Source organism: Rhododendron vialii, chromosome 8a (genome assembly GCF_030253575.1).
Source record: "Rhododendron vialii isolate Sample 1 chromosome 8a, ASM3025357v1".
In the NCBI taxonomy this organism is placed as follows: Eukaryota; Viridiplantae; Streptophyta; class Magnoliopsida; order Ericales; family Ericaceae; genus Rhododendron; species Rhododendron vialii.
Window position 1 is genome coordinate 1,775,429 of NC_080564.1, and position 19,129 is coordinate 1,794,557.

Sequence of the window (19,129 nt, forward strand, 5' to 3'; positions counted from 1 at the left end):
TTTAGGTGCTACCTTTTATTTATTTATTTATTTTTGTTCTACGTACAAACAATAAACCAGAATCACGACGCTCACGAATATTCAGTATAATATGCCGTGTCGTAATCTTTTTCCTTTTTTTTAATTCAATGGGTGGGTACTAGATTTAATTAACTTGTTTTGGAGTTTTCCAATGACTAGAGAGCTTGATTTATAAACAAATCTTCCTGCGATCCATGCGGATCCTTTTTCTAATAAAATGGGGGTGGGTACACTCCTCTTCAGACTCCCCCAACCACATCCTAGCACACACATGTGTGCTTGCGGAACCCGCACATTTAATTAGATTTGGACTCCACACATATATGATAGGAAGGTCCATTTAATTTAGCGGAAACACATCCTAATTCCGCTAACAAAAGGCTCTTAGAACAAAAGAAAAATGGTGTGCTATTATTGGGTTAAGCATTAATCAACCTACAATATAGGTTCATAAGAAAAAAAACCCCTACCATAGAGGTTCAAGATGGGAGGGGGGCACTGTGTGGTGAGCAAACTCACTACATGAGTGATCTCAGACGTCAAAAAGTGTTGTTGGTGGTTCGGATCTGGAAGAGGTTGTTTTAATTTCGGACCATGAATTTCTGAGATAAACGGCTGAGAGAAGTTGCTACACCATGTAGTGAATTCGCTCAGGATTGATGATCATGTCAATCTCTGACAGTTCTAACTTACCTTATGTGTCGTGTCGAAACTAATGCTGTGTTTGGATTTGGATTTGGATTTTTTTTTTAAAAATAATAGGGGTAATAAGTGAAGAGAGATAGATAGAGAAATGTTGAAAGTAGAAAAATCTAGGAGGTATTTTTTGAAAAATGTTTTTTGAAAAGCAAAGTGAACAAGACAAGGCTCCCTCCTTAACCAACATTGCGGAAAATTTTTCAGTGCCGAGCAGGTACCACGTGGTACCCGCATATCCGAGCAGTCCATTTCGTTTTTGAACGGCTCAGATTTGGAAAGAGAAAAGCAGGGTTGACTCATAAATTTTAAAGGCTAGAAGCGAATCTCTTGAACAAGATCTCCCTATATCTTCCATACAAAAGTTGATATGCACAAAGTTTCAAAAAAAAAAAAAAAATCATTACTAAAGAGGGGCCTTAAAGTATGTTGTATTTAAGTATTTTCCGTCCACGGTCGTCGGTTCCCTTCCCTTCTGAGTCATGAGGCTTATTTTGTGGACTCGAGGATCCAGCAGCTCTTGCTGCACTGCTGGGACTATAGGGCACCAAAACGACGTCGTTTTGGTGCCAATTGAGGATGCCACTAAAGCCATCAAAATTACGTTGTTTTGAGCCAAGGAAGCAAACCTCCATCAGTGCAGAAATTAAATGTTCCAAATTTCAATCCGTTTAAATTGGTTGAAAGATTTTATTTTTCTGATCATTTTATTCTAAAGAGTCATAATTAAATTTTGACTATAGGGCTCTCGTTAATTAGTCATAAGAAAGTAATTGTAGAATTAAATATCTCTTACGGCAAACTAACGAGAGTTCTATAGCCAAAAATTAATTATGATCCTTAAAGATAAAATGATCAGAAAAATAGGATTTTCGTACTGGTTCAAATAGATTGAAAATTAGAGCAATTAATTTTTTATATATTAATTTTTGAACGTATACTTCTCTAAACAGTTTATATATTAAAAAATATAGTTAAAAAATTAAGTGTTCTAAATTTCAATCCGTTTAAATCGGTAGGAAGATTTTTTTTTTGATCATTTTATTCTAAAGAGTCATAATTAAATTTTGACTATAGGGCTCTCGTTAATTAACCCTAAGAAAGTCGTAAAACCAAATATCTCTTGGGGCTAACTAACGAGAGCCCTAGAACCAAAAATTAATTATGACCCTTTAGGATAAAATGATCAGAAAAATAGGATCTTCGTACCGGTTCAAACGGATTGAAAATTAGATCACTTAATTTTTTATATATTAATTTTTCAACGTGTACCTCTTTAGACAGTTTATATATTAAAAAATATAGTTAAAAAATTAAGTGTTCCAAATTTTAATTCGTTTGAATCGGTGGGAAGATTTTATTTTTTTGATTATTTTATCCTAAAGGATCATAATTAATTTTTGGCACTAGGGCTCTTATTAGTTAGCCTTAAGAGATATACGACTTTCTTAGGACTAATTAACGAGAGCCCTATAGTTAAAATTTAATTATGATTCTTTAAAATAAAATGATCAAAAAAATAAAATCTTCCAACCGATTTAAACGGATTGAAATTTGAAATACTTAATTTTTTTTCTCAGCACTGATGGTGGTTTGTTTCCTTACATCAAAACGACGTAGTTTTGATGGCTTTAGTGACATCCTCATTTGGCACCAAAACGACGTCGTTTTGGTGCCCTATAGTACCAGCAATGCAGCAAGAGCTGCTGGATCCCCGAGTCCTTATTTTGTGGTTCCTCAATTTTAATTGGGCTTATTTTATGTAAAGGAGATTTAGTGTAAAAAAAAATTTGGGCCATATATACATACTTATATATAGGAGTCCTAGAGCCAAAGCCCATGTTTCTCCCGCCTATGCTATCAGCTGGCTCTGGAGAAAAGGAGAGAGAAAGTGTTGGAATGAGAGGAGAGAGAGGATTTCAATCCAAGCCGTCTAAAAATGTATCAGACGGCTCGGATACGCTGAACGGATACCATTTGAGATATACCTGTTCGGCATCGAAAAATCTCTCCAACATTGCACACACACGCTTAATTCATATCACACCCTGAACCGCTAGTGTGTGACGTAACGTGAGTCATTCAAGAATAAGAAAAACAACGGGGAAGATTAACAGGATACAGCATCAAAACTGAAACCAAAAGATCGATATTGCTAACGTGAATTGATTAACGGCTAACCTACTCAAAGAGTATTCGAATAATGTCAGCTAAGCTATTGAATACTACTACTACAATGCTTATAAATAGAATCATATACACAAGAGTAAGAAAAAACCATGGATTCCAATCCTCAACCGTCAACGGCCGCCGGCGACGGCTCAAAGCTCCACATTGCCATGTTCCCATGGTTAGCTTTCGGTCACATGATCCCATTACGAAAAAGTCAAGTACCTCAAGGTCGCCTACGACCGGCTCCGAGCACCGGTCACCCAGTTCCTCAAATCCTCCAATCCTGACTGGGTGTTCTTCGATTTCGCTCCTTATTGGCTTCCCCAAATAGCATCCAATCTTAACATCTCAACCGCCTATTTCAACATCCTAAACGCTGCGATTCTGAGCTTCCTTGGGCCTGTGCCTGTTTTGAAGGGTGAAGAGAATTATCAAACCAAGCCAGAGGATTTCCTGGTTCCACCCAAGTGGATCCCGTTTGAATCCACGGTCGCGTATCGGCTTTTCGAAATTCTCCGGATTTTCAATGATGGAGTCATCGGGGACCAAGATAATGTCTCGGATGTGCATAGATTTGCATTCACTATCGAATGTTGTGACGTCATAGTCGTGAAAAGCTGCTCGGAGTTCGAGCCGGAGTGGTTTCAACTCCTCGTGGATCTTCACCGGAAACCGGTTTTACCGGTGGGTCTATTTCCGGCCTCGGTGGACGATGGCGGCAATCGCGGTAGCGGTGTTGAAGGTAAGAGCTTACATTTCGATTATGTCAGAAACAAGAATGTTACGCGCAAACCAACACAACGGTTGTTCGCTTAATTCTGATCGTCCAGATGTGTTTGGACAGTTTAAATTTCATCAACACCAACCTTTGAAAAAATAGGGTAACAATTTTATCCAACAAACCCTCCACAAGTTTATAAAGTTTGAGCCTCTTTGAGATCATTTGAAAACCATTTTGTGTCTATTTTATCCAACAAAAGAAAAGACGACCTTTGAAGAAAGCAAAATTATTCTGACACCTTACTTTTTTATGATGACATTTTAAAATTTGTCTTTTAGTGTTTATTTTTAGCAACTTTTTCTTTACCCCCTTTTGTTGTTCGAAATGCTACTGGTACATACAATCTGTGCACAGATTGTGCATAGATTTTATAGTGGGGCCCACCATGGGTCCCACACAAATGATCCGAGCCGTTCATTAAATGTAAAACATTTTTTCAAGGGTTTCTATAAAAAATCAGCTCAATCCAATACCTATAGGTACTTGATCTAATCATCTAACTTTTCATTACCCAGAAATCTGAATGAAAATTTAGATAATTGGATCAAGTAGCATGGATTGTCTGTACCAGTAGCATGGTTCTTTTGTTGTAGCCCTTTAGGTTAACATTAAATTGCCACGATTGCTATGGTAAGGGTGCGAATAACCCGAGCCGAGCCGATATTTATAGTGTTCAAATTTTAGGCTCGTTTACTAAACGAGCCTAAAACTTGAACTCGAATTCCGCTCGTTTACAGGTCTTAATAAGCGTAGCCTGAGTAATTTACTTAATGCGCATTTATATACGAACCGAGCCTACAAAACGAGCCAAGTTTTTACGAGCCAAGCCAAGTTTTTCATGGCTAAGCTTAGTTTGTTTAGTAAACAAGCCTAAAATTCAAAGCTCAAGCTCGGTTCGATAACTAAATGATTCGAGCCGAGCCTTAACGAGTTGAGCCATAAGCTTAACAAATTACCCTTTGCAGTGATGTAGGCACTGGGAAGTTCGACGAAATCTATCCTACATCATTAAATCTTAATTATAATGGATCATTCTGTCATTTAGATAGCCATTCACAGACTACAAAAAGACTACAAATTCCATCAGATTCCTTAGCGGTTATAGCATCTCCAACCCATCATCTAAAACATAAAATAGAGAATGGACGTGATATATTGAGGGGAGGATTTGTAATTTATTTCATCTTTTTTCACTTTATGAGAGAATATTGGAGAGATCTATGGTACTTTTTAGAGATTTGGTTTCCAAATTTACTTTTGGGTCTCCAAAAATAGAGACTCTACTACTATTTTCGAGACCATATTTCTAATAAGTACCATGAGTCCCTCCAAGATTCTCTCATAAAGTACAAAAATATGGAATAAATTATAAAATCTTCCCTTAATATGTCACATTCATTCTCTGTTTTTGTGTTTTAGAACTTTGTTGGATATGCTCTCAATAGAAGTAATTTGTTAAGCGACAGAAGATATTTAAAAAATTTCAAAATACAGGGGGCAAATTGTAATTTTTTAGAAATCTAAGGGATGGTTTTGGTAATTAAGCCATGATTTTAAAATACTCCGGAAAACATCATCACAGACCGATCCATGGCCCATGGGGACACAAAATTCAATAGGATAAGCACAAAAGATAATGCAAGGGTGAATCTCGACGAACCCACCATCCAAACAGGAGTACTACTATTTGCACCGACGGTTTTCATATGGAAACCGTACCGACGGCTACCAGACTGTCGATTCGAGCCGTTCAAAAATTTTTAAAAAAAAAACCGAGGGACCTTACGCGGGAATCAATGGCATCCGATGTGTGTAAGGCTTGATCTGAACACTTTTTTTTCGTGTATATATGTATAATAGGTACGGTTTCCCTACGCGGTGAAAATATCTTTTTCGTCCAAACAGTGCACCAATAATTTTAGTATTTTATAACTTTTAGAAAAATAAAGGGGTTTTTTCATCTGAAGTACTCAAAATCTCTGTGCACAATTTTAATAAGAAAAATTCTAAAATCAGTTCAATGGACTAACAATAATGAGTATGTGAAAATGTATTAAAGTGTGTATAAAGTAAACATAAATATGTATTTTTCTTGTCTTTTAGTGTATTTATTGTCAGCCCAATGAGCTGACAATAGCAAGACCGTTTTAATAAATATTTTTTATCTATTTTTTTTATTCATTACGCTTTAAAAATTCTTAAACCAGATCGAATTAGTGTTCCACTTTTCAAAAAGAGAACTTTTTGGAAAAAGAAGGTAATTTCAAACTCAAATATAATGAAAATGAAAAATATTTTTTCAATTTTTTTTTCACCGTTTAAAAGATTTTAATGAGATCTATTAAACAAAATCTATATTGGTAGAAAAATTATTTGCGTAAATACATAATTTTTAAACTTAAAATTATTTTCTTTTTCAAAAAATTCATTTTCCAGGAACACCACGCCCAAACAGTCCTCCTGCAATGATTATAAGTTTATATTATAACAAGTACAATACAATCGTACTCACAAGAGGAAGAAACCATGGAGTCCAATCCTCCACCGGCCGCCGGCGCGGGCCAAAAGCTCCACATTGTAATGTTCCCATGGCTAGCCTTCGGGCACATGATCCCATTCCTGGAACTCTCTAAGCTCATAGCCCAAAAGGGTCACAAAATCTCCTTCCTTTCCACTCCTAAAAACATCGATCGCCTTCCCGAAATACCCCCCACTCTATCTCCTCTCATAAACTTCGTCAAACTCCCTCTTCCCCATATCGAAAACCTCCCGGAAAACGCAGAGGCCACGATCGACCTGCCTTATGAACAAGTCAAGTACCTCAAAATCGCCTACGACCGGCTCCAAACACCCATCACCCAGTTCCTCAAATCCTCTAATCCTGACTGGGTATTCCTCGATTTCGCTCCTTATTGGCTCCCCCAAATAGCATCCGATCTTAACATCTCAACCGCCTATTTCAACATCCTAAACGCTGCGCTTCTGGGCTTCCTTGGGCCTGTGCCGGTTTTGAAGGGTGAAGAGGATTACCGAACTAAACCGGAGGATTTCGTAATCCCGCCGAAGTGGGTTCCGTTTGAATCCACGGTGGCGTTTCGGCTTTTCGAAATTCTAAGGATTTTCAGAGATGGTGTGAGTGGGGACAACGAAAATGTTCCGGATTCGTATAGGATTGGAGCCACCATTGAAGGGTGTGACATTGTAGCCGTGAAAAGCTGTTCGGAGTTTGAACCGGAGTGGTTTGAACTCCTCGTGGAGCTTCACCGGAAACCCGTTTTAGCGGTTGGTCTGCTCCCGGCAACGGCGGATGACGGCGGCGGCGATGGTGATGCAGGCAAGAACTTCTAAAATTATCATTCTATGCTAGTATTTTATTTTATTTCTGTACACTAGGAAAACATAAAATATCACTCGTGATTATTCAGTGCCCGTGTGGAGGGTTGGCGGTGGGTTTTTTTTTTAATCCAGGGCGTTTCGGGATAATTTGTGTTTATTTCGAATTAATTCCTACAACTCCTCTTTTAACTGTTTGCACACGCTCACGTTTGGGATGAAGTGACCTCATGCGACATCCCATATTTGGGACACAAATTTAGTCCCGCATGGACTAACTTGGGAAATATTAAATGGTATATAAGATAACTCAAGTAGTTACTATATAATTTAAAATTAACCTTTTAAGTCACGTGATTAAATTAATAATTAAGCAAATCAGCTGGAATGAATCGTTACATCCCGAGAGTTGTTAATAAAAAAAAATCGAACACGAGATATTAAAACAAAGCAAATAGCTATGTCTCAAACTAATATTTCTTGAAGAAGACCGCTTGGCCTTGGAGTTGGGTTGGTGGTGTCACTGGGCACAAGTGGCGGACACACATAATGGCAAGGGTGGTCATGTGACCCCACTGCCTTGAAAACTATTCCACGATGGTTATATATTTTTAAATTTGCCCTAAGTACTTCAAGGATAATTCAATGCTACTCTTTCTGTCTTAATTTGTTTGTCCAATTTTAACATACGTGCTTTTTAAAAAATTATCTATATCTCATAATTTATAATATTTTACATAATTTTGAAAACATCATATTTTAGATCTAATTGAGATCTATCAAACAAGATCTATATTGCATATAAAAAATATTATAAATTAAAACATATAGACAATTTTGTAAGAGGTCCCAAATAGTGAAAATGGACAAACAAATCAGGACGGAGAGAGTATATATTTTTGAGACATTACTGACATTTTAGTAAATTTGCCCCAATGTTATTCATACAATAATCTAATCATAACATCAAATACAATCTCTCGCATACATATGTGCTTCATACATATTATTATATGTGGATCTCATATGTATGTAAGAGATTGTGTAAGTTGTTGTGTTTAAATTATTATGTGCGTAGCATTATCCATATTCAATCCTTGCCCTCACCAAATCTTCACATCCGCCCCTATCTTTCTCTCTTTCTCTAGAAAAGCTTGTGAATGATTGAACTTTTGACTCTCTTGTCCACCTTCAAGTACAAATCTACCCTCCCCCACCCTGTTCAGAAAGTCTAAACACACATACAATATGTGCACAGATTGTGCACATATTTTATTGTGGGGCTCACCACGGGTTCCACATAAATTATTCGAGCCATTTTTTCAAGGGTCCCCGTAAAAGATAATCTCAATCCGATACCTCTAGGTGCTCGATCCAATCATATAACTTTTTATTATTCGAAAATCTGAATGAAAAGTTAGATGGTTGGATGAAGCATCTATAGGTATTAGATTGAGCTTATTTTTTACGGGGACCCTTGAAAAAATATTTTACATCTAATGAGCGGCTCGGATGATTTGCGTGGGACCCGTAATGGGCCCCACAACGAAATCTGTGCACAGATTGCTGTGTGTGTAGCACAGTTCCACCCTGTTCCCTCTCTCTCTCCATGTCTTTATGACAGCAAAGCAACGCCATAACTTCCAAAAAAAAAAAAGCAGCAGCAGCAACACCATGTTCATTATTGATAAAAATACTTCATGACTCTAAACCAAAATTAGCCTGTGGCAAAACTAAAGTCAAAGTAAATTTTGCGTCTTTGTTTGGTTTTCATCTTTTAAAAATATTTTTGATATAATGAGTAATAATGAGTGGATAGACAAAGTTGAAGAGAGTAAAATGGATTTCTTCAAGTTTCACACAAGATCAGCTTTAAGTTTTTGGAGAATTTGGAGTTAATTTTTTCAAATGAAACCCTTAACGGTTAACATACTTCACAAGTAAATAATTTTAAAAAATAAAATCAACATAGAAATTGATATTACAAGTATTTATAATGTAAGTAAACGAAACTAATAACCACACCATTAGAGCTTATGAAACAAATTACTATATATAAAACTTGACCCCTGTGCCATAAATTTATAGGTCCGCCGCTGCATGTGGCGGTATTCTACTATTCTCGGAGTACTGAATGTATAATTAAAGAATTTTTATTAGTTGAATTCTTCAGATAAAACACTCACCACTACTCATGTGTCTTCCCATTAACAAATGGAGTACCCTATAGGAAAATCATACTGTACAGTAACCAAAATACAACTCTCAAAATACTAAAAAAATTAATAAATCAAGTTTATTATTGGAGCAGGCGGCGGATGGAGTGAGATAGAGAATTGGCTTGGAAAGCAGGAGAAAGGGTCGGTGGTGTACATAGCGTTCGGGAGTGAGGCAGAACTGAGTCAAGACGAACTCACCGAGATCGCACTCGGGTTGGAGCTGTCCGAGTTGCCGTTCTTTTGGGTGCTGAGGAAGCGCTGTCCGAACGAGTTACCAGATGGGTTCTTGGAGAGAGTAAAGGGGAGAGGAGTGGTGTGGACGAGCTGGGCGCCTCAACCCAGGATACTGAGCCACGACTCGGTGGGCGGGTTTTTGACCCACGCGGGTTGGGGTTCGATTGTGGACGGGATACAGTTTGGGAGAGGGCTAATAGTTCTGCCGTTTCTGTCGGATCAAGGGATAAATGCGAGGATTTTGGAGGAGAAGAAGTTGGGTTATTCGATACCGAGAGATGAGCGAGACGGGTCGTTTTATAGGGAGTCAGTGGCTGAGTCACTCAGGCTGGTAATGGTGGAGGAAGAGGGGGAGATATACAGGAACAAGGTCAAGGAGATGAGCGGATTGTTTGGAGATAGGGACAGGCAAGACCGTTATGTGGATAATTTGTTGGGATTTCTTCAAAGTCGTAAAAGGATCAGGGAAACTACTTGAAACACCAGTTTCAGTTTATCAGCTTGGGATTTTTATTTATTTCCCATGTAACGGATTTCTCTTGGCTGCTGATTTTGTCACTCATTTTTTTTGTTAACGTTATCCTCCTGCAAGTGTATTTTTGGTGCAAAAATACATTTACAGAGGAGTGATGTTTACAAAAAAGGGAGTGACAAAATCATTTCCCTTTCTCTTTTATATGGTTGTTTTGTTCAAGACGAAGAATGTTCATTTTTTTACTTTCTACTACTTGATTAGTGGTACTATCTTGTGGAAAAGAATGAGATTAAACATGTAGATGAGCCCGAATTTGCTGAAATGGAACTTACTATATATGGGTGGCAGCACACGGTCCGGACGGTTTTTCTTGAGCACCCCGAGAACTTACCATGCAAACAAGGCAGAGGTTGTGTTGTGAAGTGTTTGAGCTTGGTTTGGTTGGATCAAATTAAAGCAAAGTGATTTTGAGTTCGGTTCTTTAAGAAAATAATCTTAAAACTCTTTGGTCATGATCTAGCTGATCAAAAGCAGCTAGATTCATTTGCTACTCTGCATCATCAAATAGTAACTTCTCTGTTTAATTTCACATACGAGGGTACGTAATTTCTCAACATGAGTATGCATACCCGAGTGTGTAGGAGCCATGCACCTTAGTTCAAGGAAAACTATTCAGTGTCGTAGGGGCATTGCTAGCTCTCTTCCTTTGGCAAAAGTGTGTGGGCTACGACAAATGCGTGGCATTCACAACTTTTTCTGAGAGGTAGGAGCAATGTCCAGGCTTTATTAATGTATCTAGACTTTTTAGGCCCTTTTGGGCTGTTTTTGATTTTCACTGTTTTACCTGGACGCTCTAAGCCCTCAAATTGTATTGGGTTTAGTCCCTATGGCTGTACGGTTTCAACTTTTGGTTGGACTCTATTTCCCTTCCTCTAATAAAATATTACTTTTGCCGATAGAAATAAAAAGTCCGGGGAGAAGAGAACTAAATAATACCTCTAGTTCGGCTTTCTGGGGTTTTGAGAGGATGCATGGGTTGGGTTGGCCTCGTGAAAGGTAAACGTTTCTCTATAATTTCGGGGCCAGATAAAGTCCTCATGTTGAGTCCCATTATAGAGTTTGGGCCAGATTGAGATCAATTGAAGCCCATTAATTCCAAAAAAATAAAAAATATACTCCTTTTCCAATTTACATTGAATGTTGATTCATTTGAATTTTTTTTTTCTCATTCGTTAAATCTAATTTACTACAATATATCCTAGGGGAATTGAAGAGGGGAATAGGTGTTTACGGGAATCGAACCCTACATCAACTGCACTTCACACCACTTGCGAGTCATTTAAATTTAGAACAAGATATTTTCGGTCATGCTCACTAATAAATTCATTAAATGCCGAGTCATTTGAGTTCAAACAAGATGAATTAACTTTCACCAATCAAAGATCTTGTGATTCAATCGGTCCAGCCGGTTTCCTGAAAGTGAGATCCGCTACCTTGATGTGATCTTTCTTCCTTAGCATGATATCATTGTAACTATATGAGCATCCACAGTGGAATAAGGAAAATTAAAAGGTTGCTAAAAGTAGTAATATTTGATCAAAAAAGAGCTCAACCAAACTTAACAATCTCTTAGCAATCCATCAAATTTTGGTATTTGAATAATCAAAACTGGAAACTTTTTGCCAATAATCAAATTTAGTGATCCTCATATTTTCTCAATTAAGTACACTTATCATTACACAAAAATCTTCTCTCTCTCTCTCAAAAATGTTTTCACAAAATAATTTTAAAAAACTTTTTTTTTCAGAAACTTAAAAAAAAAAAAAACTGTCTTTTTATGTGCTCTTTTTTTTTTTAATAGAAACTGTTTCTTCAATTTTTTTAAAAACTATTTTTAAAAAAAAAAAATTGTATGAGTATTTACACAAAATTGTTTTTCTACACAATTTTTTTAAACCACTCTCGATTATATGGGAAATTCATGATTAGGGATAGCCTTAATTTAAGGCAAATCATCATTGATTAGGAAGAGCTTTATTCGCTGGAGCTGTATTTGTTCTCTTATGCTAGCACTTATGTTGCGCAAAATCCTTTCCGTTTCAAAAAGATATACGTGAAATGAAGGGGAAAAGTTTGGAGAAAACTCAAAGAAGCAATGGTCTCATTGGTTTTGATTATTAACAAAAAATAACCAATGTGGAATTTAATATTGCTAACTTTAACAACTTCTAAATGGATAATCAAAATCTAATGTGACATATTTTGATTATTCACTTTTGCTTATTTCATTGCGGATGGTCTAATCTTTATGTCATTAACACAATTTTCTTTGCTGATATTGTCTCGCACACAGCCTTGCCATAGTATATATCCCAGAATCCATTCTCCATTTGAGGCTCCGAAAATTCCTCCAAAACCTGCATTCCGATTGGGTTGGTACCAGCAACCATCCGTATGGAATAAGATGAAAACGTAATATTCCAAGGCAATACTTCCCCACCGAACACCTTCCTTTTGGATTTAAGATGAAATTAAGGAAATCCAGCCAACGGACTTTCCTCTCTTTCTATCCACAGACGACTTCTATAAGCGTATCCCCAAAGCTCGTTAGGCTCCGTTCCAGAAACTTTTTTAAAAAATAAGCAGTTTATTTCACATTTTCAAACTTAAAAATAATTTTTTAATTTTTTTGCATCGTATAAAAGATCTCAATGAGATGTTTCAAACAAGATCCATATTGCATATTTTTAGATTTCAACAAGCCCATAATTTTTGAGCTTGAAATTACCTTCTTAAAAAATAAGGGGTTTTTTTCTGTTCTGGAACGGGGCCTAAAGTCTTCACACATCTTCTAAACAGATGGTCTAAGGTTCCGTTACGCTAAGGTTCTTATTTTATAAGTGTTTATTTTTCGCTTTACGAGATAAGTTATTCTCTTACAATATATCACACTTAATTTAAAAAATAGTGGAACACACCCTAAGTCTTCAGAACATGTGCTACACTGGGGACATATAGTATATATATCCAGATCTGTCCTTCCTCTTAGGGTACGAAGCCCGTTCCCAAACTCAAAATAAGTATTTATTTTATAAGAAGGCAATTTCAAGTTCAAAAATAATGTGTTTACGCAAATAATTTTCCTAACAATATGAAACTTGTTTGATAAATCTCATTGAGATCTTTTGAACTGTACAAAAAAATTGAAAATTTATTTTTCATTTATATTATTTTTGAATTTAAAAATATAAAATAAATACTTATTTTTTAAGAAATTGTTTTGAAACAGGGCCTTGCTAGATAATTTATTAAGAAGTAGGAGTATCAACCACACAAAAAAAAATAAAAATCTGAACTTTGCTGGCAGAACCATCCCCATCCTGTCAAGTCTGATTCTTTTTTAATTAATCAAGTCATAAGCAGAAGCCGTGGAAAACATACCAGAAGTAGATCCCATCCAATGTATATATCATAAATAATAGAGGCAGTTCTATATATAATTATATATCATCAATAATGTGAGCCATCGTATCCAGATTCCATCTCCCATTCCCAATATGATGATGTTAATTTAGCAATTCCGTGTTGGTCATCTATTACAAATCAAAATTCATAGAGAAATGATTTTGTTACTCATTTTTTTTTGTTAACGCCATTACCCTGTAGCAACAAAAATACAATACACTTGAAGAGGAGTAGCGTTAGCAAAAAAAGGAATTGCAAAATCAGCAGCCAATTCATAATATATATACAGAAAGTTTCAAATGAGGACCTTTAAAATGCAGACCTCCCTTTTCCGATCGATTTTCGATAATCCAAGCTGCTCAATGTGTTCAGAATGTGATTTTAAAAGTACCCGTGAGAAATTGGCAAAAAAAATTACCGGGAAGGGCTTCATTTGAGTAGTTTTTTTATTAAACCGTTTAATAAAAAATTGTTCGGATGAAGCTCTTTTCGATCATTTTTGTTGCTGATTTATCGCGGATATCCTTAAAATCACAATCTGATCACATTGAGCGACTCGGATCATTAAAATTTGATCAGAAAAAACACATGACTTATTCGGATGTGATCACAATAATATCTGTGAGCCCTATTCGGAGGTGATGAAACAGACTGCACGTGACTTGATGGGAGATAAATTAAGCACAAATATTCTACGTTTAGTGGTGGAAAAATGTATATGAATCATCACAAATTTACCAAAACAAAAGAAAAATCACAAATCACAATCATGAAATGACCACAATATGATGCATTTTGTACGACTTTGGTCTCTCTCTCTCTCTCTCTCTCTCTCTCTCTGTCTTTGCTACCAACTTCCTCACAATTGCCACAGCAGTTAACTCACAACTTTTATACCTGAATGATCACAAAGTCCTCTTCAAAATGTGATGACAAGCTTAAGAGCCAGTTCCAGAAATCTTTATAAAAAGTAAAATAAAATTTTATTTTAGAACTTCTCAAAGAAAAATAAAAAAGATTGTTTCATAAAATTTAAATAAGCAGTTTATTTTACATTTTCAAACTCAAAAATAATGTTAATGAAAAATAATTTTTTAATTTTTTTTACACCGTATTAAAGATCCCAATGAGATCTATCAAATAAGATACATGTTAATAGGAAAATTATTTGCAGAAGCACATAATTTTTGAGCTTAAAATTGCCTTCTTAAAAAATAAGTTCTTAAACCCGTTCTAGAACGGGGCCTAATTCTTTTCCCATTTTCAGCATTTGTTCAAGTTTATCCACATTCACAATTACCTCTTGTAGAAAAGAGCAGGACTACGGTCACCGTATGGATTTCACGGTGACCGTCCACCGCGCGTCTATTGTGGGCCCTGATAGGCGAGTAAATGTTCACATTTGCGCTTTCTAATTTATCTTTGTTAAGTTCCATTTATAATATTATTCGGAGCTTAATGCCTAATTTGTGTATTGTAGGTTTTTGAAGGATTTGATGAAAAAAATGCGGAATTAAAATATTATACGGTGTTGGAAGCAAGTCCGTTTGAAGGTCAATGTGTTTAGCACAGAACTAATTAGTCCACGGATTGAATGGTGGCAAAACAATTCTATTTACTTTGCACATGTCATGGTGGGCCAGAACTAATGGATTTCTAAGTTAGATCAAAGAAAAGAAAGGCCCTGGAAAGGCAATTGTGGCTTGGTCCAAGTGACTGAGATCCCTAGGTCTCTTTTACAATTGAAGTCGGCAGCAGCAGCATGAAAAGGGAGTTGCCGAGTAACGGATATTTTTACACAGAAAAAAACAAAGAACGGGGGCGGCGGAAAAGAGGTTTTGTTCCGAATATTGTTTTTTTTTTTGTAGTTTTAGAACATACGTTTTTACTTCTGAGTTTTCTTCTTTTCAAGCTTTCAAGTATTGTTCAATTATTCGCAATTCGATAATTCGTTTTAATTTATGTTTTTAATAAAAGTTGTTTGTTTGTTTTTATGTGGTTTGGATCTCTTGTTTATTTTTCGTATTAAGTAATAGAAGCATGTTTCAATTTAGAGTTTCTTTTGTTTATTGCTTAATGTTGAGTGAGTAGTCGTTAGGTAGGGTCGCGGGGTGATTAGCACGCTGTGAGTAGTTCGGGCACTGATTTGTTTTCAAACAATTAAAAAGATGATTTTAGATTGGAAAAAAATACTTCCCGCGGACGAACCCGGACATTGTCGGAGCCCATGTGAACGGGGGAATGGGGGTCCAAAACTCATTCTCCACTGCGCATGGGTAAACGGCGACCATAGGGTCTCGCATCTTGCGGGGTATCTTTTTCAATCTAAAGTTGAACGTTTTTAAGAATATCGAATGGAGCAGGTTAATTCGGACTGGTTACGAGTGCTATGAATTCTACGACCGTACCTTCTTTTAATTATTTGAAAATAACAATTGTTTCCTTAGGTTTTAGTTAATTTCAATCAATCATCAAGGGGTGGCTACCTAAGAGCCAGTTTAATCAGTAACAACCTGAGTTTTTAATCAACACACATCATTGTCTTTGTGGATTCGAATCCGGACTTATCGGATATTGTGCTACGTTGGTTTCCGCCCTACGCTTGGGGCAACCCATTAATTTAGAACTAGGATTCCTTCAAGCAGGCCCCAAAAAAATACAAAATAATATTTATAAATTTTAAAATAATATTTTATGGGACCTTTTAAAAAATCAGCTCCAACGGATATCGGTAGATATGTTTTTTGAATTTGTAGGAACGAAACTGCAAAACTAAACAGTTTCGTTCCTACGAATTTCGAAAAATATACCTACCGATATCCATTGGAGCTGATTTTTTACAGGGTCTCATGAAATATTATTTTAAAATTTATGGGCACCGGGGAGGGACATCGTATCGACGGCCGCGCCGGGCCATCTCCTGCCACCAGACAGCCGATTCGAGCCGTCCAAAAATTCTATAAAAAAAAACCGAGGGGGCATAGCGGGAATCAACGGCATCTGAGGTGTGTAGAATGCTTAATTCGAACACCCCTTTTTCAAAAAAACAAGATAATAGAACACACCTTACGGACAAAACTCTTAACACCTAAAGGCCAAAAAGCAAGATAATGCAAATACAGCCTAAAACATCTGAAGGCCTACAAACCCAAATCTTACAATTAAGCACAAAGAGAAACTTAACTCATCAAAGTGAGCTAGGCCCAGCCAAAAGGCCAACCCAAAGAAAACCCTAAACCTAAACACACTGAAACAGAGCAACTTCCAACCCGCGGCTGGCCACCCCAGGTCCGGGAGGTCCCCAGCCACCAAAGTGACTTTAAGCAGGTCTCTTTCAGCAAATTGCCTTTGGACCAATTCTGGAAGTGAAGTGAAGCAACCCTAAACTGCTAAAGTAGAAAGCCACGTGACTGGCACCTACCTCTCTGCCTCATTGAAAATAGTAGCAATTATTTGCTTTGGGTTGGGACTATCGACAAATACTGGATCTAAGCAGAAGCCTAACATTACTTCATGTCTAATCATTTAAATCTTTGATATTAGTCCTAATCCACCCAAAATAGTTAACCTAATATATGTACTACTACTTTTTTTTCTTTCCTGTTTTTGCTTTGTTGTTAGTTGTCTCGTCAAGATGGAAAAATCTACAATACACACTCTTCTTATATGGTTCATATTGTGTCATTTCATAGTAATATTTTGATGTATTTCATAACTTTTGTTTTAATTCAGCAATAGGATTCATGACATTTTCACTAGGATTTATGACATTTTCACTAGGATTCATAATATTTTGATGCATCTCGTAACTTTTATATTAAAAGATTGTAACTTTTCAGTAATAGAACACATGACGTTTAGAATTCATAACATTTTCACTAGGATCACAAAGTAACATTTTGATACGTCTCATAACTTTTATACTAAAATCATAACCTTTTAGTAATATGATTTATAACATGTCATCTATGAATCATACTAATATTTTGAAAGTGTATATGATACACACCCAAATAAGAGTGTATTGTAGCCTATTCCCGTCAAGCTACTAAATTGCAATTATGTTGCACCACAAAGAAAAAGAAAAATACAGGTAAGAAGTACTTAATCTATCAACTTTATTATTTTTATTATACTAGTGGATTTTTTTACCAACCACCGGCCAACCTTTTTAGATATGTGACATGAAGGATTTTCCACCTCAATTGACTTTAGGTTAGATTAATCTTTTAAATTTTTTTGACCAAATATCAAAGCTGGGTCGATGGAAATATCGTACACCAAATTTCGGCTCAAGTCTATTTTCTGCTTGCATGCTCTCTATTACTATATATCACTTCCACATGCTATTGGGTTACGTGTGCTCGAGAGGGCAAAACTTGTTCCATATCACTCTCTAAGTCGAACGCGAAGGGCCCGCTGGCTGCTGCGCAGTACGATAAACAGTAGGTGTTGTGCATAATTTCAGTTCGTCTGTCTGTGAACAGTGCACTCTTGAACAGCAGGCCCCCCCGGTTCCTCTAAGTCATCCAATTAAGCTAGGAGTATAGAATAGATGTCTCTAGCAACCAAAATAGTTTTGTTAGTGTATACAATAGTATACACATGTTTGCTAGTGTATACAGTAGTATCTGCCACTAACAACCAAAATAGTTTTGTTATTGCCACTCGATCCCCAGACAATCATTTTGGAACACCTTCTTATCAAATGATCACAGGTTTCTAAAATTATTTTTGGAGGACGGAGACAGCAACTAGTAGCTCGTGGAACTGTCGGTGCTATGTCTCCTGTAAGAGCATCACCACCGTTGACCCTTTTTTTAACCCAAACTTGGGTAGGAAAATGGGTTTGGGTATGGCATTGGCGAATGATTTTTAAGCTTTTTACTCAAATTTTAAATTTGGGTAAGAATTGGAGGTGCCTTCAACCAATTGCTTTGCTCGGAACTTGTGAAATTGACTCATATATCATCAATTCACGGCCTTGCAAAAACGAGTAAATATTCATCAGTAACCTTGGGACACCGCATGCAGGTTGCTAGATGAATATGTGATGTACAGGTGGATTCTTGTAAGCTTAACTTATTTTTTCGTTTTATGAGTTTTATTCATCTTTCCTGAATTTTTGTTAGATTTACGTGATATTTTTTGGATTAATCATCCGGTTCGACGAGATCCGTCTAAAAATTGCAAAATTATAACCAAAAGAAAAAAAAAATCACTCAAGACGAAAAAAGTATCAAACAAATGTCTTATTTTTTTGTCTAAAGAACCGTCTTATTTAAATTTTTTCAACATCCATCCATATTTTTATACTTTTCCGATTCCGAATGATGAACCCAAAAAATTATAACGAAAAGCTAAATAAAAAGTTACGAAAAATAAAAATACCGACATAAGTTTCATACGTATATAAGTTTACAAGAACGCAGCAGTAGGGTATTTAGACACCATGAGGTGACTGACAGTGCCAACTACTGTATCATATTTTCCCGGAAAATGCCATTCGACTTGAAAACTTCCATTGCTTTGATTATGGCTGTAGACGGCAAAGAATTGTCCTTTTCTTTACCAACTGAAGATCGATTTGCAATGAATGTCTTTACCTTTCATTAATGGTACTCTCCATCACTCCCCACTGGTCCTTTAATTTTAATAAAATATTACTCTCCATCACTCCCCACTGGTCCTTCACTCCCCACTGGTCCTTTAATTTTAATAAAATATTACTCT

At 36.4% G+C, this 19,129-nt stretch overlaps 1 protein-coding gene across 1 annotated transcript; it reads left to right on the plus strand.

Annotated features, from left to right (window-relative positions):
* The first annotated feature begins 6,157 nt into the window (after window positions 1-6,157).
* Window positions 6,158-10,267, plus strand: LOC131298284 (UDP-glycosyltransferase 91A1-like). Its single transcript, XM_058323656.1, has 2 exons — window positions 6,158-6,995; window positions 9,312-10,267. Exons 1-2 carry the CDS (start codon window positions 6,197-6,199, stop codon window positions 9,932-9,934), a joined length of 1,422 nt encoding a protein of 473 aa, XP_058179639.1. The 5' UTR covers window positions 6,158-6,196; the 3' UTR covers window positions 9,935-10,267.
* Window positions 10,268-19,129: the final 8,862 nt, after the last annotated feature.